Source organism: Pyrus communis, chromosome 8 (assembly GCF_041283825.1).
Source record: "Pyrus communis isolate YQ-2024b chromosome 8, ASM4128382v1, whole genome shotgun sequence".
Lineage (NCBI taxonomy): Eukaryota > Viridiplantae > Streptophyta > Magnoliopsida > Rosales > Rosaceae > Pyrus > Pyrus communis.
The window spans coordinates 16,230,295-16,254,689 of NC_142572.1; the positions used below are offsets into that span (position 1 = coordinate 16,230,295).

The 24,395-nt window shown below is 39.4% G+C and overlaps 2 protein-coding genes and 3 long non-coding RNA genes across 7 annotated transcripts; 2 read left to right on the top strand and 3 right to left on the bottom strand.

Annotated features, from left to right (window-relative positions):
* Nucleotides 1–4,384: 4,384 nt before the first annotated feature.
* Nucleotides 4,385–7,103, bottom strand: LOC137717531 (early nodulin-93). Its single transcript, XM_068456924.2, has 4 exons — nt 6,799–7,103; nt 5,909–5,970; nt 5,030–5,105; nt 4,385–4,867 (listed from the first exon to the last, which is right to left on the bottom strand). Exons 1-4 carry the CDS (start codon nt 6,908–6,910, stop codon nt 4,764–4,766), a joined length of 354 nt encoding a protein of 117 aa, XP_068313025.1. The 5' UTR covers nt 6,911–7,103; the 3' UTR covers nt 4,385–4,763.
* Nucleotides 7,104–7,589: 486 nt separating this feature from the next.
* Nucleotides 7,590–8,679, bottom strand: LOC148695194 (uncharacterized). Its single transcript, XR_015965695.1, has 2 exons — nt 8,547–8,679; nt 7,590–8,440 (listed from the first exon to the last, which is right to left on the bottom strand). It is a non-coding gene; the product is annotated as an uncharacterized LOC148695194 (long non-coding RNA).
* A 3,090-nt stretch (nt 8,680–11,769) lies between these two features.
* Nucleotides 11,770–13,296, top strand: LOC137718656 (uncharacterized). Its single transcript, XM_068458207.2, has 4 exons — nt 11,770–11,998; nt 12,257–12,307; nt 12,535–12,737; nt 12,999–13,296. Exons 1-4 carry the CDS (start codon nt 11,953–11,955, stop codon nt 13,131–13,133), a joined length of 435 nt encoding a protein of 144 aa, XP_068314308.2. The 5' UTR covers nt 11,770–11,952; the 3' UTR covers nt 13,134–13,296.
* A 1,544-nt stretch (nt 13,297–14,840) lies between these two features.
* LOC148695195 (uncharacterized) lies at nt 14,841–16,853 on the bottom strand. 2 transcript variants are annotated; one of them, XR_015965331.1, is made up of 4 exons: nt 16,839–16,853; nt 15,953–16,674; nt 15,560–15,760; nt 14,841–15,188 (listed from the first exon to the last, which is right to left on the bottom strand). It is a non-coding gene; the product is annotated as an uncharacterized LOC148695195 (long non-coding RNA). The 2 variants fall into 2 exon arrangements; XR_015965330.1 differs by lacking the exon at nt 16,839–16,853 and having other exon boundaries at nt 15,953–16,774.
* Nucleotides 16,854–20,672: 3,819 nt separating this feature from the next.
* On the top strand, nt 20,673–23,781 carry LOC148695196 (uncharacterized). 2 transcript variants are annotated; one of them, XR_015965784.1, is made up of 2 exons: nt 20,673–21,974; nt 22,534–23,781. It is a non-coding gene; the product is annotated as an uncharacterized LOC148695196 (long non-coding RNA). The 2 variants fall into 2 exon arrangements; XR_015965785.1 differs by having other exon boundaries at nt 20,673–21,969.
* The last annotated feature ends 614 nt before the right edge of the window (nt 23,782–24,395 follow it).

Sequence of the window (24,395 nt, forward strand, 5' to 3'; positions counted from 1 at the left end):
TTAACTAACGCAAGGGAATCCTTGTATACTGAAACAACAAGGTCGTTATAAGGTAAACCGGCACCTGGTGTTCTTCTCAAAGATTTCGGTATCTTAATCTCACCAAATGATTCAGTTGCCATATCAAACGACACTACAACATCTTCGCCAGAGTTTTGATCGCGGGGCAGAAGCCAGTGCACGGCACCATTGACGAAAACATTCCTAGGACATGGGTTGTTGTTATTACAGAAAGCATGGCAACCAGGAAAAGAAACAGCAGGTAAAGCTGGAGGAGGAGGACTAAGAATCTTCCAGGAACCTCTGGCTAAGGAGTAAACCTCAACCCCATACGGGGTGTTCCCGGCAGGATCAAAAGAATGTTCATTACTAAAAATGATTCTCAAAACCTTGTAGTCATTGGTGCGTGAATCGTAGCCGAACGAAGTAGAAATATAATATGGCAAGTTAACGTTTTCTTCTTCTTCGTTGGTCCAAGGGATGGTAATGGTAGAACGGGGCAAGGTCACGAATTTCCTAACCGAAGGGTTCCAAATTATTGAGGGGAAGTCCTCATCATTAGCAAGGCATATGAGTCCGTTGCAAGTCCCGGCCAGATCGTAACCAGAAGAAGTAATTTCGCCGTGAGTCGATCGGTAAGTGAAATTAGTTATAGTCTTGCTGTTGGTACTATCAAATCTAATGAAAGATGCAGAAACAGAAGCAGGCTTATCCCAATACAGCAAGTATCCCTTAAAATGGAAGGGTCCTTTTAGTAGATGGAGACTACCGACATCATCAGCAGCAGCAAGTTGGTTATCATCATTATCAGCAACTTGGTTTTGGTTTAGAAGGAGGCGGCGGCGGAGATGGGCGAAGATGAAGGACGGGCTTTCTATCAGATATTTCCAAGACTTACACACGGCGGTGCACTTGATTACAGATTTTACCGATGGCAACCTCACCAGGATTTCGCCTATGATTTCTTCGAGGAGTAATTTCCCATCAAATTTGGAGCAGTCGGTGGTTTTTACGTCGTGTAGATACTGAAGGGCGGCGTCGGTGGTGGCGGTCGGGTGGTTCTCCTCTACCGACGAAGACGACAACTTCCTCTTCTTCAAGGGAGGTGTTGGTGGTGAGCTGCTGGAGGCCATGTTTGTTTGGTGGTTTTGATTGAATTGAAAGTTGTGGAATGGGATCCCTATTTATAGTGCCAATAATCTGGAGTGGATTTGGTTACCGTAACGTGAAAGGAAACATGTAGTCCTCGAGTTGACTGGAGTTTATTCCTACGTTGACCAGGGAGCCAAATCTACATAGAAAACCAAATCCGAATTAGAAAACCAAATCTACGTTCACAATTTCAAGCTTTGAATCTAACAAGCAAAGAAGCACCGCGAGATGCTGCGGGTTTATAACTCTAGTTACACACAACTACAACGATACTTACAATTCCATTACTACATATATACAATCATATTTACAATCCTAGTTATACATAACACTAATCAGCATTTCTGAACTTCCTTGATCAACACGTCAGAATTCTTGTCTCTCATATGTATGTTTCTCTGTTACAAATTCAAAAGACAGTTGTTCTCTTGGTGCTCCATCAAACTTTGTTTTGCAAATGTAGGGCATTCAGGCAACACATACCCATCACCAGCATAAAAAATATTTTCATTAAACATTTCTATGCCATTTGAAATGCCAAAAGTATGAGCTTCTTGTATTATTAGATTTCTTTTGCTATTCCTAGTTATTTTCAGCATAATGTGCAAAAAAATTAAAACCTCAAGCAACAAATTGATAACTGGGAAGAAAAAATTTAACATGCTTAAATAAAATTTTAATTTTTCAATGACACATAAATTGTAAATAAATAAAGAAAATGAACACTAATCATACCACAAAAGTGCAAGTTTTCAACCCTACAATTTATAACTAATGTGCAATATTTTTTTAAAGAAATGAATATCAAACTAACCTATAATCAGAGCAGTTTGTATAAGATCACCTATCTAAGGGAGGAATGCTCATTGTGTTGATTTATGTTGATGATATCATTTATACTGGTAGTAGTATAGAAGATTTCAAGGCTGATATGATGCATAAGTATGAAATGACATATTTGGGTTTGCTGCACCATTTTCTTGGAATGGGGGTTATGCAAACTGAAAGTAGTATTTTCATTCATCAAAAGAAGTATGCTACTTCCCTACTTAAGAAATTTGGATTACAGGATTGTAAGCATCCCACTTGTTCCAGGTGATAAGCTGAGAACTGATGATGATAGTGGAGCTGTAGATGTAGCACAGTTCAGAAAAATTGTTGGCAGTTTGTTGTATCTTACTGCAACTAGGCCAAATATCATGTATGCTTATTGCTTATTAGCAAGGTTTATGCACTACTTAACTAATAAGCACTATGGAACTACTAAAAGGGTGCTGAGGTACATACAAGGAACCTTAGACTATGGTTTGGAGTACAAGAAAGGTCAAGGTGCAATGTTGTTTGGATTCTGTGACAGTGACTGGAGTGGATTCGAAGATGATACGAGAAGCACTTCAGGATATGCATTCACTTTCGGAAGTGGAGTATTTTTCTGGTCCTCAGTCAAGCAACATTGTGTTGCATTATCCACGACTGAAGCATACTACATCAGTGCAGCAGAAGCTACTGCACAAGCAACTTGGTTAAGGTTTGTGTTGGAGGATTTTGGTGAAACACAGACTGTGGCAACTCCTTTGAATTGTGATAGCACATCTGCTATTGCAATCACCAATAACCCCATTTTTCACCATTAAACTAAGCACATCAACCGAAGGTATCACTTTATCAAGGAGGCTTTGCAAAATGGAATCATTGATTTGGTGTACTGTCCAACCAAAGATCAGGTAACAGAAAGGCACTGGCCAAGGAGCAGTTTTGTCATCTCAGAGAGCAATTGGGAGTTAGTTCAGTTCACAATTTAGGGAGAGTGTTAATGTGTAAATTGATGAATTGATTAATGAGGATTACAAGTTTGATTAGTGTTGTGTCTTAGCTCATAGGCTAAGATTGAGTGATCAAATTGTAATGTGTTGGTTAAGTCTCATAGGGCTTGATAGTGGACAAGTGTCTTAATCCAATTAGAGTATGAAATAGATGGCTGAGATTGAATTGAGGATCCGTCTCTCTCCCTCTCTCTCCTCCAACAGTTATTTCGTTGATGTGTGAGCTCACATGCTCCGTGAGCACATTTCCCTGAATATATGGAAGAATTTGCAGAGTAACGTTCTCTAAATTTTTCTAATTGAAATTCTTTGCTTCTCTTCTTCTTCTTCTTGCCTAAGAGTTCTGCATTTCATTCCTAATCGCTAACATTTAGTAGATGGAGACTACCGACATCACCATCATCATAATCAGCAAGTTGGTCATCATCATTATCAGCAACTTGGTTTTGGTTAAGGAGGAGGCGGCGTCGGAGATGGGCGTCAATGATGGACGGGCTTTGGATCAGATATTTCCAAGACTTGCACACGGCGGTGCACTTGATCACAGATTTTACCGACGGCAACCTCGCTAGGATTTCGCCTATGATTTCTTCGACCCATCAATTTTGAAGTAGTCGGTGGTTTTTACGTCAAAAGGCGGCGTCGGTGTTGGTGTTCCGGTGTTTCTCCTCTACCAACGAAGACGACAACTTCCTCTTCTTCAGGCGAGGAGTTGATGGTGAGTTGCTGGTGGCCATGTTGTTTGTTGTTTTTGATTGAATTGAGAGTTGTGGAATGGGACATTGGGACCCCTATTTATAGTGCCAATAATCTGGAGTGGATTTGGTTACCGTAACGTGAAAGCAAACATATAGTCCTGTTGACTGGAGTTTATTCCGACGTTGACCGAGAAGCAAAATCTACTTAGAAAATCAAATCCGAATTAGAAAACCAAATCTACGTTCACAATTTCAAGCTTTGAAATTAATTTTTGCTCAGATTTCAACTTTCTCCGACTGACGCACACACCACCCTACTTCCGTCCATCTGCCCGCCGCATCCGCATGACAAAAATCATTTAATATGGTAGAAGATGATATTCGAGATATGGATAAAAATACAGATATAAAATATTTTGATTAGAGAATTCTCGAATTTTTTCTTAAAACGAAGGTCGATATTGAGACCTGGATCAATATTGATACTGACACTAACAGTAATAAATATACTAAGTGTAGGGATGAAATCAAACAATAATGGTCTTTTTTATCTCACACTTCAGCAAGATCAAAAAATCTGCTGCGCTTTTTTCACTACATAATTAGGCGCTTATTTAAGCTAAAGCATAAATAAAAGATAACCCAATTCAAGTCAACCAAGAGATGAACATGTTTTCAGCAATAAATGGCAGAAGTTTGTTTTCAATAAAATGAACAAAACACAGATCAGATTGCCAAACTGAGAGCCTTGTCATACATCATCATACAAATATGGCCGCAATACGAACCCACTGTACTTATTTTGAAGACATTCTTCCTTGGCCAAAGAAAAGAAACGGGGAAGACGGAAAACAGTACGTAATAACGAAAACAAAAACTCATCTACTAAGCAGCCAAGCTACACAGTCATGTGCCGTAACAAAAACAAATTATTGCGAATTGACGAGATTCATTGTAGCTCACCATAACGAATGATATGATAAGCCCATGAGGGGTTTATTGCGGGAGCGTTCACTATACCCATCAAATGCACATGATTTTTTCAAAGACGGGGCACCTTCGTATCGTTTTGAGCTACAATTGCATTATATTACTGCTCGCGCTGGCGTCTCAAGCTGTCTTGCAACAGGGCATTTTTTCTCGCACACGCCAAGATGGTTTTATCAACGGTGATGAAGTACGTAGAAATTGTTGCTGTTCATCAAATAAATTTGAAATGTCAAATTTTTCATGGCCTAGACAATTAAAGCTCTATGAGGAAGAATTAATACTTAAAAGCTCTATCTGGTAAGTAAATTGCCACAAAGCTAGAATCTCTGTAAGCCATGCAAAAAAAATTAAATAAATAAGTCATACCAGCACTGATGATGAGTGCTTGAGCGGTGTAGTTGAGGTTATACTTTGCCCAAGGTACCGTACGAACAGCACCCAACTGGGAATATGAAGAACAAGTAAATAGTAGTCATTAAAAAATAGGGAGTTTTAATGAAAAACCCACAGTACTGTTCACTTTAACAAAAAACCACATTTTTACATTAAAAAGTCAATCCTGGTACTATTCGCTTTACCCTTTATTTTGTCCTTATCATTAAAACTCAAAGTTTTCAAGCTCTTTTCTTTAGTCTGCCTTAAAAAATATACCAAGATAGCAAGATCTTCCTTGAACTCAGCATAAAAAACAGACTAGTAAAAGATATCCTAGACTCCTAGTGTAAGAGGCTCTCAATGCAAAATGGGCCAATCTGGAAAGGACACAACATACACAGCCATACCCATTATTCTCAAAGAGGGCTATTTCTATGACTCGAGACGACGACCACCCAAGTTTGGAGCAAGTCCACCAAGACACAGCCTCCAAACATATACAATCTGTGTGAACTATACTACAGAGTTACTACTGGCATAAATTTGTTAAAAACAAAGCTGCAAGACCATTTCCTTTTTCTCACAGACAACCATACAATTTTGTTAGCACTCCATTTTCAAGTTCACATGGAAACCCACGGACATTCAAAATTCATAGATGTTTGATGAATTTTACACTCAACTACGAAGGCAATACCAACAAGTTTAAGAGTATAACCCAAGAGGACATGAAGAATAAAAACAGGCAGTAGCAGAGAGTAAGAAACGAATAATAGGATTCAGTTTTGTTGTTCAAAGCAGTGGTTATACAGCCTACCAATTTCTAACAAACAAATAAAATTATGGAAAGTTGGGGAACGCTACACATACCGTAGCCACACTTGAGATAACAGCCGCAACGGCAGCATACTTGAATCCCTCCTGAACACCCTCTGCAGATAATGAAAATGTTAAGTGATATCGGACATTGTCCAAATGTCACATGCATTACCTATTATCACGTCTTAATCAATTAGCCATCAGTCTCTCTCTACAAATACGTTGCTGATGAATCGATCTACCGCACATACAATCTACTCAACTAGAGATGAACCTAAAACCAACTGGCAATGGGTAGCGATGCCTGAGATCAGTTAAAATATGAAACAAGGCTTTAACTATCCCATGTGGGATTCCCACTCTCAACACGCCCTCTCACATGCGGGGTCACTCAAACCAAACACGTGAACAACCCATGTTGAGTGATTGAACATGCATTCTACTCAATAGACATGAACCTAAAGGCTATAACCAATTGGCAATGGTGGGGATGCCCAAGATTAGTTAAACTATTAAGCACGGACTTAATAAACCGCTGTGGAATCTCACTCTCAACACGCTCCCTTACATGCTATCGCGTACGGCGGTTGGGCCTTACACGCAAATACACTACATGTACTACAGATAATGTAAGCATCCAACCTAACATCAGCAAGCAATGGACCCAAAGGTTTCCAACAAATTACGCAATAATTTACTTCCCCAATGTTAAATTCACACTCCCAATTCCCCAAACACAACATAGCTAGATTAAATTCACCTCAACTTAAACAAAAAGTTCCCAACTTTTACAAAACAACAGATCAAATTCTTGATTAACTTCAAATAATCAAAACATTAGAGATTAAAAAACCAATCTATATGCAACCTAGAACAATTTAAACAACCAGATGCTGCTGCTAATTGTAATTAATGGAAAGGATTAAGTAAAAAACGCAAACCGTCGATGCACTTCTTGGATCTCAGCAGCTTTGCCTCTTCAGCTGGGGAAGGAATCACCAGAGCATCCTTGCGGTTCACCCACATGTCCCTCAGTTCCGATGGAATCCCCATTTCTTCTCTGCTTCTGCAACTTCAATTATTTCAGATTTAGAGAGAGAGAAGGATGTAGCGGCGTGAGTAGAATGAGGATCCTCGAATGACGAGGCGAGAGCGCCTGCGATTCTGCCACGTTTTTTTCGTTTAATCTATGGGCTGCTTTACTTTCTTGTCTCTCTCTCCCTCCCCGCACATGTGATGGTGGCTTTTACTAAATTAATATATTAATTGTAGCTTTGGAAATGTATGTTGGATTCTATGTTTTTTTTTTTTTTTTGGATAATGTCTTATCGCACTACACATTGTATTTCCTGTTATTCTTTTAATTTTCTAACGCAAATTTAATCGTTAAATTTAGTAAAATATTGTATTTGTTTGATGTATTTTCTATTTTGAAAAGCTAATAGTTAAACTTTTTAATCAACCATTATAAATCTATACCCAATACTCTTTATTGGAGGATTACTATATTAGATATAAATATAAGGAATTGTTATTAGTATTTCAAAAATCTCATTTGGTACTTTAAACTTTCTATAATTAGAAAGAAAAATATACTTGTAAGGAGTGTAGAATGAGATTTTTGGAATGCTAATAACAATTTCCTAAATATATATGCTCGGGCTCGTTATTAGAGTCCTTGCAAACTTATTTCTCTAAATATATATGTTTTGACTATTAATTTGCACCAAAGTTGAGAGCATCCCTAGAGAATGAGTTTAAAAAGTCCAAATTGTAATAATAGTTAAAAAAAACAAGATTAGTATTTTTCAACCAATTCGAATGCAGAAAATGTTCCCGGCTGGTTCCAAAGTTGAGAGCATCCCTAGAGCATGAAAATGTTCCCGGCTGGTTCCAGACAACAGAATCTTTGGTATCAGTCTCAACAGCTTGAAGATAACATCGAAAAGCACTCTCATAATATGCTGAACCTTGTTAAAGGCTCCTCAGACCCAAAAGGAAGACTGCCATCGAAAAATGTTCGTTGAAGATCTTACGCTCACCTGCGCGTTTTCTATAAGAGGATCTTTTAGGACGGATTCTAACAGCTCGGCGGCCTTTTTGTATTCTTTGACTTGCAACTTGTGAAATCCTTCATGATATGTTTGTGAAAGACGGAATTCCTGCCATGACCAAACTAAACAGTATGAACTCTATCTAATCACTGATCAGAAAAGAAAACATCTTCAGCTGAGAAAATCTAAGCGCTTCTGAATCGGGCTACCATACAGAAAACCCGCATTCAATTCACATTTTCCGGCTCACTCATTTGTTGAAACAATGATAAGAAGTACAATAAATTTCCCAGATATTAAAGCTACACAGAAGTCAAATTTCTCTCCTCTGTTCTCATCAAGTTGACTTCTGCTAACAATGCTCGAAATTTACCTACAATAATACAATCCCATAAAATTCCAACACATTGAGCTAATCCAACAAAAAAATAGCTGAACTGTGAAAGAAAAAGTGTAGAGAGAGAGGGGGGCATGCCTGAGCTTCTTTGGGGGGAGGCTCCCATTTGACTTTGGTAGCTGCAATCGAGAACTGAAAAAGCATAGAAATTCAGAACACGAACACCGAAACAAAATCGAAAAAAACACTAAAAATTAAATAAGCTCGATCGAACGAAAGAGGCGTTCGAATTACTTACCAATTCGAATGCAGTTATACTAATTATATTTACTAAAAAGGGATTAGGGTTTTTTCTCTGCGAAATTAAGCCAAAAAAAAAAAAAAAACAATTTGATTAGAGCCGGCTGAGCAGCTCTCATCTAAACTAATATAAGGCTTTTTATATTAGCATTTCAAGATGTAAAGAGTGTAGGGTGTGGTGGTTGTGACATCCCGTTCCGAGATTATAAAAACATACTTGTAAATTGACCTTTTTACCCCTAGTTCGTTACATTTACGTTTAGTGTTGTTTTGTGTGGTGTGGCATGTGTTGGACCACACACACACACTCACACACACTGTCTCTATCTCTCCCGTGATTCCCTCTCCCTCTGTCTCTTCTCTGTCTCTCTCTCTCCCGAGCTCCATTCTTTCTTCTTCTTTCTTCAAACTCATACGGACAAACACCAAACTCACCCAAAACATCATAGATCGAGGGAACCAACTACACCATTGAACTCGTGAGGTTGAGAGGAGCACGACCATACTATTTTCAGGTGAGAAATCATTAGTTTTCACGTCGATTCGAAGTAATCCGTTTTGAGTACTATTCATGCAAACTTAGTCTAGCATGTTTTTGGACTTTTTAAGCTTGTAGATGTGTTGGTGAGGTCCCAAGGAGCTTGGGAGTGCTTCGTTGGGCGATTTTGGACGTTGGGATTGCCCTGTTCAAAGTTGGCCGGTTTTAGATTGTGTGGACAGGTATAATTCCTTGATTTTTAGGCCTTAAAAATAGTCTATCGTGATTCTACTAGTCCTAAGCTTCATTTTGGTATAAAGATCGTGAAAAATGGTTGAAAAACGAGTGAGATATCGAAGTTTGAAAATTTTCCAGTTTTCCGGCGAAGGCGCCGGAGTCTCGCCGGAGAAGGTGACGGAATATTCCGTCAGGATTCTGATGGAATATTCCTGACGCCGTTAACGGAATCTGTCAGTTTTGACGGAATATTCCTAACGGCGTCAGTTGACGCTGTCAGTGTGCATGGCACGTGGCCGCGCATGGGGGGCGCGTAGGTCCGTGCCTATTCTGGCGCGTGGGGGCTCGTGAGGGGTTCAAAAATTATTTTAAAAATATGGTTGTGATCTTGAGGTTGTGTAGAGCACGTTGGTATATTCATTTGTCCATTTTGAGCAATGTATGAGAAGTTATTACGAGAAGTTGGTTATGTGCTTTTAAATTGACGTTTTTGTAGTTGTTTCGCGTATAGGTGATACGTATCCCGAGGACGAGCGTGGTCACTCGAGGCTGGGGGGCTACGACCCTTCCACATATCAGTGAGTGGGCTTTTGGTTTTCCGTATATACCTATATGCAATTATATTCCCAGAAATTAAATAAAAAGGGTTATTTGTTTCATGCCATGCACCATATGTTTGTCGTTTATGTATCATCACATGCATTAGTAGTGGCATACATATATATATATATATATGCGTATTGGGTGCTGTGGACGCACAGGTAAGTGCCAGGTAAAGGTTATTCATATTTACATTCAGCAGTAGTTTGAGATGCTTAGCGAGCTCATAACCTGCACCCCCGGTGTTAGTGCTCCCGCCCTGAGCAGGGCACAGTCCTTCACGTGATGTTCACCTCCCGCACCACATGCTCAGCTTGGATCCAAGCTAGGTGCACAGTCCTATCGTACAGACCACATTAGGTGGTTCCGACTCGTAGGTGACCCGCGATTATTCGCACAGCCTTCACGTGATCGTAGCACTAAAGCGTATATATATACGTCACACCCAGGCCTGTTGTACAGACCACTTTAGGTGGTTCCGACTCGTGGGCAGGTTCAGTTGTTTAGTTGTTGAGATTGAGATTTGAGCTCTAGATTCAGCCGTACAGGTCACTTTAGGTGACTCCGGCTGCCAGTGATAAGGTATTGACATTGTTTATACCTGAGCACTTGCATATTATTATGAGGCTTTGAGCATGACGGCCTACCTTGAGCATATTTGGCATATTTATACCTACGTATATATGTTTATTTTCTGGGAAGTATAAAGGTTTTACGGCGAGGGGTTAGAATGTATTTTACTAAATGGTTTACAAAGAACTTTGTTTTTGCCCACTCACGCTTTTGTTTTTCGCCCCTCCAGGTTCTAGTAGCTTAGCGGGTTCGGTGGTTTTCCCAGAGGACGTCCCGGCATTTCTGACAGACACTCACCGATGTAGGGTCACCTTCGGGTGTACTATTGTCGTATCATTCTCTTTGGACTGCTGTAGTCTTGCTCTGAATTTAGCGTTTCACTTACGCTAGCACTTGTCTTAGTACTTTGTATGCTAGTTTTTTTTTAAATTATTCGTACTTTTACATTACTATCTCATTAGCTTCCGCACGTGCACATGGCTACATCACCTTCGTGTGACGGCCAGCACGCCCTGATCTTGGTCGGGGTGTGTCAGTGGTAGCATGGAAAAATATTGTTGGCTTATTGTTAATTCATTATGAGGTTTAACTTAGTCTCCTACTTTTCCACCTGTTTAGTATAGACAATATTATTTGTTCCAAGTATATGAGATGCATTAAGATAAACCTTGATTGAAAAAACAAATGTGGGGTGCATTAAGATAAACTTTGATTGAAAAGCTAAATGTGGGGTGTATTAAGTATGCGGGTTGTATTCAACAATACGTGAGATGTTAACAAGCCTTATTTAATAATCACAATTAAGTTGAAATGTTAAAATGGTCCCTGTGTTTTAGTCATTGAGTCAATTTAGTCCATATGTTTTCAATTGTCCAATTTGATCATTGTGTTTATCTCCTTTAGCCAATTAAGAATATCTTCATCTAATTTCTGTAAAAAAAAATTATAAATTATTATAAACTTATTTATTAAATTATTTATTTTATTTAAAATTAAAATTAAATTAAAATTAAAAGAAAAATTATTCTCCTTCCAACTCCCCAACCTCCTCCCTAACACTGCCCCCTCTTTTTTCTACGTCACAACCTTAATCATTTTTCAGATTAGAAGTTTTATCTCTTATATGTGTTATTTCTTATTGATTTTTATCTTTATGTAAAGAGAAAGGATAATTATATCTAGTATAATTTTTCATATAAATTTTTTAAAAGAGATGGAATGAAATGTTCATAATTAGCTAACATAGACAAACACGAGAATTAAATTAGTCAATTAAAAAATACGGCAACTAAGTTGACTATATGACTATAACACCGAGATCATTTTAATATTTAAGCCTCGCAATTCAGAATCACAGGTTAAAATAAAAAATAAAAAAATTGAGAATCACATGTCATAACAATTTCTCCACCCTGAGGAGACTGGAAGTGAACAAAGATACGAAAAGCTAAAACCCTAGAGCCGGCGCCCTCCGACGGTTGGGTTGTTTTGGGTTGTGTCCTCGTCAGTGAGCAAAATGGGTCGTGGCGGCGGCGGCGGCCGTTCTGGTTCCCGCTCCGGAGGTGAGAAAACACGGAAATTCGATCTGTTTATGTTTTATGTTGTTGATCCCAGCTGATTTCTCCATCTTATCTGTGGCTCGCAAGGTTTTGGTCGATCTTCCTTTAATAGCCGCCTTGGTTTTCCCTTCTTTTTTGGGATCCGTATATAAAACTATGGTTTGGTTTGGCTTGGTAGTTAATTATTCATTTGCATAATTTTGGGGGTTTTCCCAAAACCCTAACCTAACCTGATAAAAGAATTTCATGTTTAATCTGCAGGATTCAGATCCTCCCGCTTCCGTTCCCGTTCCTCTGGCACAAGTTTAAAGAGTACGTACGAATTTAGTTGTTTTCAATTTCGTTGCATGCTGCTGGGTGGGTGGGGCTTCAACACTTTGATATTATTAATCTTGATGATCCGCACTTCCCCGTCACGTTAATTAGGTTTATCTCGTAATTAATTGCCGGTATCATTTCATTTCGTGGTCTATCATCAGTTCTCTCTGTGTAATTACAAAACTATTATGTAATGATAATATCTAAATTAATTCTGTTAGGTCCTAGTGCCCCTGATGAGGTGGTGGTGAGATATTCGAACGGCGGCCCTGTTAGGGTTGTTCGTCCTTCAGACGTTGAAGGAGCTGCGTTTCAGAGTAATTTATATTCCGAGTATGATAAATACGGGACTCCTTCCGGATACTTGCCTTGTGAGGGATTTGAGCTTTGTGGCTGCAAAAAATTGCTTATGTCTGCGATTGAGGTATTTATACTTGTCTCGGTCTTCTTCTTCTTCTTCTAGTACCATATACAAGTTTCGTCTTGCACGTGGCTTATAGCTTTTACATGATCTCCATCAGTTTTCTGGAATCGGAAACCGAATGATATAACTAGAGCACTTGTTAATCAGTTCCTATGAATAAAATCAACTTCTGCGTGATATTGCGATTAAATAGAGAAATCAAGCCAATATTTTGAATGAAAACCTCTTCATGTTTATTTATTTTTATTGTTTTTATGCTAGACAACCCTATTTGATGGGTGTAACAGTCCCGTCGGTTTGTCTTGCCGCCTTTTCTTGGAACTTTATTGTGGTGTTGAGGTGGACATTGGTGCGTTAAAGAAAGGCTCGACTTGCAGTGGTCCGGTTCAAAAATGAACATCCTCAACAATGGCTTGCTCAAAGCTCTGGATATTGTGAAACCCTTTCTTATGTCTTATTTGTTGTTTTCATTGCTTTTTCATACATGGTTTGTAATCTCTTCATAATTCCAACGTGACATGAAATGCACTCTTAATTCCATATGCTTTTGTCGATGCAACGGAGTGGCTTAATTACTTTTGTGGTATCGAATTGGAGGTAGTCATAGATGTGGTATGCTTTTCCACGAGTTTTTATTCAATCTTCTTGTGGAAGATCGATGTAAACATTTATTTGTCGTCAAATTTAATCTCTGCTTACCGAACCGAGAGTTCTTCAAGTTGAAGATCCAGCAGAGGTTGGACTTCCAGGCTTCCTGAGATTAAGGGTGGATTTTGACGCATTACGGCCCTTAATTACATGTTGTTCGGTACCATGCCCAGCTAGGGGCTCCTATGTGATTCGATTCAAGTATGAAGGGTTGAGAATTTTCGGCTACCGTTGTGGGAGGTTAGGCCACTCGAGTGCGTGTCCTCGTCCAGCGCCACTGCTACCATCTGGCGAAACCCGAAAATTGCATCGACAACTCTCGAAAAATTATCTCGATATCAAACGACGTACTACTAGACTGCCTACGTATCCTTGATAAAATCAAAAGACCTAGTTCGTTAATGGTTTGAATTTTTGGGGCTTCTAGCAAGTGAATGACCTCACTAAAATTTGGTACTTCTGGATTTGTGCGGTTGCGTCTAGATTGAATTTCTAGATTACTTATGTATCCTTGACGGAATCAAACCGGCGTAGTTCTAGCGTGATTTGATTTTGATGGGTTTTGTACCATTTGGATTTTGGATTGGCTTTTTGCCATTTTAGAATGATTTTGTGTTACTTGAGAAATTTGGGACAACTCTATGCCGTTTGAGACTTAACACGGTTTCGTGCCGTTTGAGACTTGACATGGCTTCGTGCCATTTGAGACTTCACGTGGCTTGTGTCATTTTTGGCTTGATATGTGAATGACGGATTAATTTGAAAGGATTTGGGCCCTTTGTACGATTTCGAATTCAAGAACTTGATCGAGTGGGTGATTGGCGCATTGAAGACATTGATGGTTTTCGTACCATTAGAAAATTTGGAATTTGGAGTTGGGAGTTGTAGGCTTGATACCGTTTGGGTTTGGATAATTAATAGGTCAAAAGACCCATTAACTTGGAATTTGTGTGTGATGATTTGAAAGGAAAAGTTCGGCTAAATCACACAAAATGGGTAACCTAATTTGGTACCGAATTCGTCATCCATGAGATTTGAACCCAATACCTCTCACTCCCAAGCGAAAAGAAATACCACCAGACCGTAATACTGAATGACAAAATATCAAAGTTAGACAACTTCAAAAGTAGTGAATAAGGCATCTGGGAATTTTCGACTTTGAAGTGTTTCCTTTGTAACAATGATAAAATTCAAAGTGAATTTGACAAATGGCGCGGTTAATTCCGGACAAGCTCACCCAAATTTGACAAATGTGCAAATTTTGTTTATAATTTAGTATCCCTAGCATTACTCATGATAAAATTCACCACTTAAAACTCGAAAGTGGTGAATATCTTTAGACAAGCTCGCCCAACTCATGGTCTGGTAAACCAAACTACATAGTACAAACACCCGTTTCACGTAGGCATTCGGGAGATAACGACACCAATTACATATGTTTTCAAGTATAAGAAGGAAGAAAATAAACTTTGGGGATAATAATTGTAAAATTAAAAGACTATCATTCACAAAGACATTCCATATCCAGAGCATGAGTCGAAATTAAATAGTAACGGTCAAACAAAAGAAGGAATTCAACGTGAATTCCGGCCGATGCAAGCCAAGTCTCCAAAAACAGCAAATCACAGGAGGGGAAAGGGGAGATAATCAACTCTCACCGAAGCAATTAGAGACCCTGCTCGGTGAGGTAATCGCCCAGCCTCTCAACGACTTTGTTGCACTGCCCAGGAGTCACAGGCTCATCATATGCACCGATTAACAGGGCCTGGCTGATCGTCTTGATGGTAATTCCACCCGAACCCCCTGACATAGTAGACCCATCACGTCAATAGAAATATCACAGAGTTAAACAAAATCAAACATCTGCACCTATAAAGTAGCAGTACGTGGTTTCAAAATCTAAACAATGTGTTCTGAGCGTTTAGATTTACACTCGAATCTAAACAGTAATACAGTAAAAGTAAATCAAGCATCTGATTCAAATCAAGAACAATTACTCCGAGTTAATCAGATAAAAAACCACATAAACACTTTAATTAAGTTCATCATTTCTCTATCAAGTTCAAATCCTATGCATGTCATCGATCGGATTAGAAAAAGTTAAAGAGAACGTAACAAAAAAAATATTCGTGAGAGAGTTCGTTGTATGACCAACTTGAGTTGACAAGACTCACTTGAGTTTTAATATTTATCATGGCGTTGAGGTGCTGAATCTTGCAGAATGCGACGGAAGCTTCAATGAACCAACTTCTTTCGATTTGATCAGTATTTACCGGACCTGAGGACTTCTTAGAGAGGAATATGCTTGCAATGTTGTACACTACTGACAAGAGCAAGCATTGCATATCACCTGTGCTGCTCATCCGAATAGTGTCCTGCAAGCATATGATATAATTACATACTGCACAACACATGAAATTACAAAATATGTAGACTGATCCATAAAGTTATTGACTTGTGAAAACCTAATTCTTTGTTTGATCGGAAAAAATGTACCGAGTTTTACAGTTTGAGGTAAGCATGATCGAGCATGAAAGCTATTTATACATGAATATCGATTGACTTACAGAATCCCCAGATTGATCAATCCAGTTCTTCACTTGGGAAACACGTTGAGAAATAGCCTTCACTTCCTCGGCAACCAATAAATTCCAGCACTGCTTGCTTGAACTTTCTTGTGTGTCTATGTCAGAAGCATAGCGAGTAAGGATTTACAGGAATCAAGGCATTCACCAATCCCTGGCGCTGCCATAAGGATTTGCAATTTCCGCTGATGGCAATTCAAATAAACATCAACATCCATAGGTCTCTGATGCAAGAGACCTCTACTAGCAGCCTCCTCTAAAAGTAAATGAGCCACAGGGAAAGCACCATGGTTATTTGTTGTTGTTTTTTACTAAATCTGGACATATCACCATATTCGGTATCCCATGGATTGGATATGAAACAGAACTATCAGTAGAATCTTTGCTTCCCGATCTACCAGCAACAATAGCTTTGTAATAATATGACCGATGACTGATAAGAGAAGAACTTGAGCTTTTCACAGAGCTTTCCGATATAGTAAGCATTTGGCCAATCTTGCCTGATACAGAAGAAAGCAGAGACAGATTACCATTTGATTATGGCACATGAGGTGGCTGGTTTTTGTCTGGAAAAATGAAACTGGGTAGAATAGAGGGCGTCCATGCTGCATCCTTCACAGATACAACAGTTTGCTGATCATAAAATGGCGCCACTCTGATGGATATCATGGTACACCAATGCCAATAACTCGTGTATCTCAAGACTCAGCCACAAAATGAGAAAAAATCATCACATTGATCAATCACATCCCGAAGGTATTCTAATATCCAAAATCAAAGCCAAAAAAAAAGAAAAAAACTAGCTTTTTTTTCTTGTTTGCCTTAATGGCATGCTAATTGAAAAAAAATTAGGAAAATCCCGAAGGACCTGTATGGCCAACATGAGCAAGAAAGCGAAAAGACAATACCCTCCTCCTCACCAATACAATAATATATAGGAAAGAAAGGGGTCTAACCTGCTGAACTGATGTCTTTGCCGGAGCCAAACTCATTAATAGACACCGTCTACACCTCCTTCGACTTGTCTCAACTCTTTGAGGTAAAGTAGCATTCTTCCTCCATCCTGCCTCCATTTAGCAACAAGTCTACTTCCTGTAAACAGGATCATTATAAAATGAAACTTTTCGACACAAAAATCTTTTGGTTTCTGCAGATTTCACAAATCAGAATGATAAACAACAAACATGCATTTAAGGCATATGCATCCATATAATGTTCAGTTTCTTTTGGCAATTCGATACACTTCCTTCCTCCCATGTTCAATGGGATTGACCACTTCTATCCTTTAACTGCACAAAATTTCAAATTGTGGGTATATAACTATGTATGAATAGGCGAAGCTCCATAGCAAATATAGGAGGCTTATGAATTGGTCCAAAGGCATAAAGGAAAACAAAAGATGAAGAGCAAATATAGGAGGCTTATGAATTGGTCCAAAGGCATAATAAAAATATTCAACTGTCCCATAAGTCTCGAATAAGCAAAAGTCCCCCAAAAATTCAACAAAAAAAATTAGCCAAAATGTCCCATCATCCGTATTCCTGCAAATTCAACAAAAAAAATTAGCCAAAATGTTTCCCCCAAAAATTAGGCAAAATGAAAATAACAAGAAAATTTAATTAACAAAAAAATTAAAATTGCCTGCTCAGTCATCCCCGCCCGAAGAGACCTCGCTTTCTCCCCCCGATTGCTCCTCCTTGTTGGCCTCCCTCTTTCCGGCAGATTCCTTTTCCTTCTTCCCTCCCGCCGATTCCTCTCGTTTGTGTTCATTTGCCTCTCCACACAGTTTCCTTCTCATGTCCCTGCACATGCTATTTGTAAAATCATCTCTGGCGCGGTCCTGCTGTGTGTACCCCCTGGTCGGGTCCCATTTTTCACCCTCTTTTTTCACCAGGTAGTCCAGCGCTTGAAACGGAGTTAAAGTCTTCAGCGCTTCCCTTAGGGCAGGAAGAGCGAGAAGAATGTGGGACAGCTCTGCACCCACCGTGAGCTTGCACACCGCGTCAAAAATTCGCATTTTCGGCTTCTCCAAAGGGTCCATCCTGGAGAATTCGGACGCATTGTCCGGGTGCATGCGGAGTTCGACGACCCCCTTTGCCAGCTTGACGTCCTCCTTGACAATCACTCGAAAAATCTTGTCTTTGTGCTTCCCATGCCCGGAGGACATTTTGGACAACCGCCACGCAGCCACCGAGACACGAACCATGATGATTTTGGATTTTTTCTTGCGGGAGCAAACGGACAGTGAGCAACGCCGATATCACATGTTTTATAGTGGAGCAGATTGTACGGTAAATGAGAGAGAGAGAGAGAGAGAGGCGTGAGTATTGGTACGCTGCTGCAATAACCAGTCACCAATGTGAGAGAGAGGGTCGTGCGTCAAATAACCAGTCTCGAGTCGGTCATCACCCGACTCGCTGCAGTACAGCAACTCGCTCTCTCGTTTCTATTTTATTTTTGTTTTCAGTCAATAACCAGTCACAAGTTGGTCACATCACTCCACTAGCCTACAAAAAAATTATACACACCAGCTACTACCAGATACAAAGAGTTATATTTTGTGGGTTGTGGGAAAAAAGTCTAGTAAATAAACACTATCCAACCAACGATTAAGATCCGGAAACAAACATTCTTACTCTTGTTGTGAGCCATTAAATTACATGACATAAATATGAATTATGATGTGGAAGTTTTCTAATTATTGAGCCTGAAAAGGATGAACAAATAAAAAACTTCATCAAACGCTGATGATTATGTGACTAACATTCACTCTATGTTCTATAATTTGCATTTCAGGAGGAGAAATTTTTCAATGTGACATGAACACGGATAGTACACCACGCGTTATTATACAAATAGTGTGATATGTGTGTTAAAAAATTAAATTTTTCACTACTTATATAATAACATGTGGTGTACCACTCGGTGTTCCTGTCACAATGAAAATTTTCTCTTTCAGGAGAGGCGATACACCCATGACATTTGTGTAAGATTTATGTGGAGTTTGACGAATATCAATTGTTTACTTGGACGACAAGCAACCTATTTTTGCCAAGAATAAGGTGGCTGGAGATGAAGTGTGGACGTAATGAATGTATGGACAACAATGAGAGAGAGAGAGAGAGAGACGGGAGGGGGGGGTGGAAGAGGGAGGAATCGAAGATATGAAACCCATGAATTGTTGTTGTTTTTTTTCTTACTTTTCCTTTTTAAAATGTGTTATACAATGTTTGAAAATTTGAATTTTCTTTTGTTCTTCTTGTTTCAATCTATGTGATACCATTTGATTGAATATGTGAGCTTTATATTTGTGCTACATCGGTCATAAGTGGATCCTAATTAGGTCACATAAGCAAGCAGAATACAAGGAAATAAGTTAGAGTAAAGTGACGACTTTTTAGTTTTAAGAGGCAAAATAAGGTTGAAAATGAGGGTCCTGTCACCAATGTGAGAGTGAGGGTCCAGTCACCAATGTGAGAGAGAGGGTCGTGAGTCAAATAACCGGTCTCCAGTCGGTCATCACCCGACTCGCTGCAGTACAGCAACTCTCTCTCTCGTTTCAATTTTATTCTCGTTTCAATTTTATTTTTGTTTTCAGTTAATAACCAGTCACAAGTTGGTCACATCACTCCACTAGCCTACAAAAAAATTATACACACCAGCTACTACCAGATACAAAGAGTTATATTTTGTGGGTTGTGGAAAAAAAGTCTAGTAAATAAACACTATCCAACCAACGATTAAGATTCGGAAACAAACATTCTTATTCTTGTTGTGAGCCATTAAATTACATGACATAAATATGAATTATGATGTGGAAGTTTTCTAATTATTGAGCCTGAAAAGGATGAACAAATAAAAAACTTCATCAAATGCTGATGATTATGTGACTAACATTCACTCTATGTTCTATATTTTGCATTTCAGGAGGAGAAATTTTTCAATGTGACATGAACACGGGTGGTACACCACGCGTCATTATACAAATAGTGTGATATGTGCGTTAAAAAATTAAACTTTTCACTACTTATATAATAACATTTGGTGTACCACTCGATGTTCTTGTCACAATGAAAATTTTCTCTTTCAGGAGAGGCGATACACCCATGACATTTGTGTAAGATTTATGTGGAGTTTGACGAATATCAATTGTTTACTTGGACGACAAGCAGCCTATTTTTGGCAAGAGTAAGGTGGCTGGAGATGAATGGTAGAAGGAATGAATGTATGGACAACAATGAGAGAGAGAGAGAGAGGGGGGGGGGGTTGGAAGAGGGAGGAATGAAGATATGAAACCCATGAATTCTTGTTGTTTTTTTTCTTACTTTCCTTTTTAAAATGTGTTATACAATGTTTGAAAAATTGAATTTTCTTTTGTTCTTCTTGTTTCAATCTATGTGATACCATTTGATTGAATATGTGAGCTTTATACTTGTGCCACATCGGTCATAAATGGGTCCTAATTAAGCCACATAAGCAAGCAGAATACAAGAAAATAAGTTAGAGTAAAATGACGATTTTTGAGTTTTAAGAGGCAAAGTAAGGCTGAAAATCGAGTTTCAAGAAGCAAAGTGACGTTTTTTGAGTTTGAGGGAGAAAAGCGCAATCAAAATCGAATTTTCGGATATAAAGTGACGAATTTTGAGTTTTAAGAAGTAAATTAATATCAATTTCGAGAAAAAAAAAAAAAAAAAAACACTCTGCCACCATTCTCTCCCCTCACTGATGTCAGAACGTCATTCCATCAGTCCATCAGTGCAGCTGCCTCGGTGGCAGAAAGTCATTCCATCAGTCTCGTAACTCTCATCCCCCGGTGGCGGAATGCCTTTACTCTTTTCTCACTGCCAAATTTCTTGCCTCCGCCACGCGCCAAGAACCAGTAAACGGCGTCGTTCTTCAACATCGGAGAGTGCCTGAAACGTCAGCGTGAGATCCATCTGACTGTGTGATCACCTGCTCTCAACCCTACGAAACACTAACCCGGATCACCAATTCTGGTGGGTCGGTCACAAAAGACTCGTACACAAAAACCAATGGTCGCCTTGCACGAATAAGGTTTATGTGGTACCTGATGCAGCTTATCATTTCCTCTAACCTCCCCAACCTTCCCAAAACTCAATGGATTTTCTCTTCCCCACCCCTTCCCCCCTCTCTCTCATCGTTGCAGAAGCGATTTCTAGGGTTGCCGGTGGGATTCTTCAGGCCGATTCACACAGCAAAACGCAAAACTTTACACGCTGAATTCTGCGTTTTAATCGTATTCGAAAATCCCTAATTCCAATTTGCCTAAAAGAATTCCCAATTCAATCTGATGAGTTATGACTCCCACCACCAGTGAACGCTTCCGCCCTCCCACTCTCCTCCTCGCATTCCTCTCCGCCCTGATTTCCCTAACCCCCTCCTCCTCGCGTCCGAAGACGATGAGTTTTGGATAACCGATTCGTCCGACTCCGATTCCCATCTCTTCCACCAAGACTACTCGCCGCCGTCTCCTGCACCTCCACCGCCGCTCCCGCCGTCGGTCTCTTGCACCGACGACCTCGGCGGCGTCGGCTCTCTGGACGCCACGTGTCAGATAGTCCCCGATTCGAACCTCACCAGCGACGTGTACGTAACAGGGAAGGGCAACTTTTATGTTCTGCCCCGGGTGACATTCGGCTGCGCGATAATTATTGACATTACCGGTAACTTTTGCTTGGGCAGTAACGCGTCGCTTTTGGCTGGGGCTTTCGAGCTCACGGGCGTGCAATGCCAGATTTCTCGACGGCTTGGCGTTGAACACAACCGATTTGGCGCGGAAGCCGCACGAGTGGGACTCCGCAGGGGATAGATGGGGCGGGTGGGGCGTGTTGTTTGGCTGACAAGACGAAGCTTCCGGAGGTTTAGGGGGAGGGAGGGTGAGGTGAATGAATTTCTGGTAGTGGAGGGGAGTGTTTTGGCTGAAGGGGAATGCGGAGGGAATAGAGGTGGCGGTGGTTCTGGTGGCAGTATCATAAATTGTAAGGTTAAACACCAATTCTCCTATATTTTTCTTAATTTAAAGTTCTGTACTGGTTTTCTCTGTTAAATGATTTTATGGTGTTTTGATTCATATGTCGATGATATGTAGGAGAAAGTAGATATAAGTGTTCTAAAACTCTTGTGTAGTTTACTTCCACTCCCTTGTCTTTTGGAATGGAGATTTTGTGGATAACTAAAGTGAATGAAGTTTGATCTTAAATTTTGATCTTATGTGTGAGTTTGTGTTTTTATTATTGTTTTCTACGCCGGTGACAAAAATGCTAGAAAGGTTACGACTGGGGTATGTGGTAATTCTGTAGTTGTGCATCAAAACGTGCTCATTTTACTTATTATTCAAGTGTGATTCTTATGTGTGCATAGGTGTTTGTGAATGTGCCACCATGCTTCTTGTCGTTGTTCTCATTTCCCAGGTCCATGTGACTGCTGGTGTGATTGTGCTTTACATCTGCATCAAGTTGTATCAATACGGATATTACTATACGTGAATCTTATGCAGGGCGACCTGTATGCCTACTAAAGAATTCTGTTGTTATGAAGTGCAGAACAGGTAGTGGCAGGATAAGTGCTTGTGGTGGTGATGGTTGCGCTGGTGGAAGAGTGTCAGTTGATGTCTATAGCAGGCGGGATGACCCCAAAATAAAATTTGTGTGCTTGCTGAGACACCATGTGTTTGCCTGACATGGCTAATTGTACTGTCATTTCTTATAAAAGTTATGGACAAATTTTATGTTCAATTCAATGTTTGAGATTTTCTTGACCTGTGTATTAGCGTTCTCTAATAATCTCTCAGTAGTTTCTCTGGTTTCGTAACCTGCTGTTCTGATTTCAATATTAAATTTCTTTGAAGAGTAATTTTAGTGTTCAAAATTGTTCCACCGGTCACGTTGTTTACTTTACTTGTTAAAGGCTGATTCTCTTCAAGTAACTCAATCCAGTTTAGCTTTTATTCTTGAAATGTTGGGTCATCTATCAGAAGATAAATTATTACTTATTTTCATATTATTAAAGTTATGCAATTCTGAAAATTGAAATGTGTCGGCTTTTATGAAAGCCTCTTGGAGGAGTTCCAAAAAATTGTTTAGGTGGTGCTTACTTCTTGATGTGGAATGAGGGGATGTGACATTAATTATCTCATTTTCAGGAGGAAATAGCTATGCTTGTCCGGAAAATGCGGGCGGGGCTAGTACTGTATGTGATGCAGTTCCTCGAAGCCTTATTGTTAGCAACCATAACAAGTCAACAGACGGTACAGAATCACTTCTCATGGAGTTTCCTTATCAACCTCTTTGGACAAATGTTTATATTCAAAATAAGGCAAGGGCCACTGTCCCATTGCTTCGGAGTCGTATCCAGGTTTGTGGAACTCAAAATGTGTAACCTATAGTGTTTCTTCCTTCTCGCCACATTCTCAGCTTTTTGTATGGATTATGTAAAAACACTTTCTTGTTAGATAAAAGGTGTTTTCTGTTTAATATCCCTTGTCCTACTTTGATATAGATTTTGGTCTAGTTAGAAAAGAGAATACTGGTGTCAATACCATAGAGAATTTAAAATTTGAGGGAAAGATTCAGTCATCCATTGTTTATGCACTGTATAGGTGCAAGGACATATAAGCCTTATGAGTGACGGTATGTGAAGCTTTGGAGTTCACTTCATCAGAGTTGTTGATGAGTGACTCTGTAATCAAGGCAAGTTGCAAATTTGTGGATTTCATTGTATGCAGTTCCTTGTTATATCAAGATACACTATTGTTCTTCACAATTCAAGTGTGATTCAATGTTTTGGACAAATCTTATGTTCAATTCAATGTTTGAGATTTTCTTGACCTGTGTTTTAGCGTTTTATAACATTCTCAATCTCTCAGTAGTTTCTCTCGTTTCGTAACCTGCTGTTCTGATTTCAATGTTAAATTTCTTCGAAGAGTAATTTTAGCGTTCACAATTGTTCCACTGATCACGTTGTTTACTTTACCCGTTAAGGACTGATTCTCTTCTAGTAACTCAATTCAGTTTTTAGCTTTTACTCTTGAAATGTTGGGTCATCTATCAGAAGATAAATTATTACTTATTTTTATATTATTTAGCTTTCACTTCTTCTTGTTGTTGTATGCAATTCTGAAAATTGAAATATGTCAGCTTTTATGAAAGCCCTCTTGGAGGAGTTAAAAAACAATTGTTTTGGTGGTGATTACTTCTTGATCTTGGAATGAGGGGATGTGACATTAATAATGTTCTTGTTGGGCTTGGACTTGGGTCCCGCAACACTTTTCATTCCCATAAGTAAACAAGGAGTTTACCAGGAACGAGAATGACCCACATTCTCCACATTCCCATTTTCCTTGTGTAAACACACCCTTAATGCTAGGCCTGATAATTTCTAACACGATTCATTAATCCGACACGCT

Coding starts and splice junctions, on each gene's coding strand:
- LOC137717531 (XM_068456924.2), bottom strand. CDS start 6,910: ATGGGGATTCCATCGGAACTGAGGGACATGTGGGTGAACCGCAAGGAT. Junction 5,971..6,798: donor ATCCAAGAAGTGCATCGACG/GTTTGCGTTTTT, acceptor CATTATCTGCAG/AGGGTGTTCAGGAGGGATTC. Junction 5,106..5,908: donor TTATCTCAAGTGTGGCTACG/GTATGTGTAGCG, acceptor TCATATTCCCAG/TTGGGTGCTGTTCGTACGGT.
- LOC137718656 (XM_068458207.2), top strand. CDS start 11,953: ATGGGTCGTGGCGGCGGCGGCGGCCGTTCTGGTTCCCGCTCCGGAG. Junction 11,999..12,256: donor TTCTGGTTCCCGCTCCGGAG/GTGAGAAAACAC, acceptor TTTAATCTGCAG/GATTCAGATCCTCCCGCTTC. Junction 12,308..12,534: donor CTCTGGCACAAGTTTAAAGA/GTACGTACGAAT, acceptor TAATTCTGTTAG/GTCCTAGTGCCCCTGATGAG.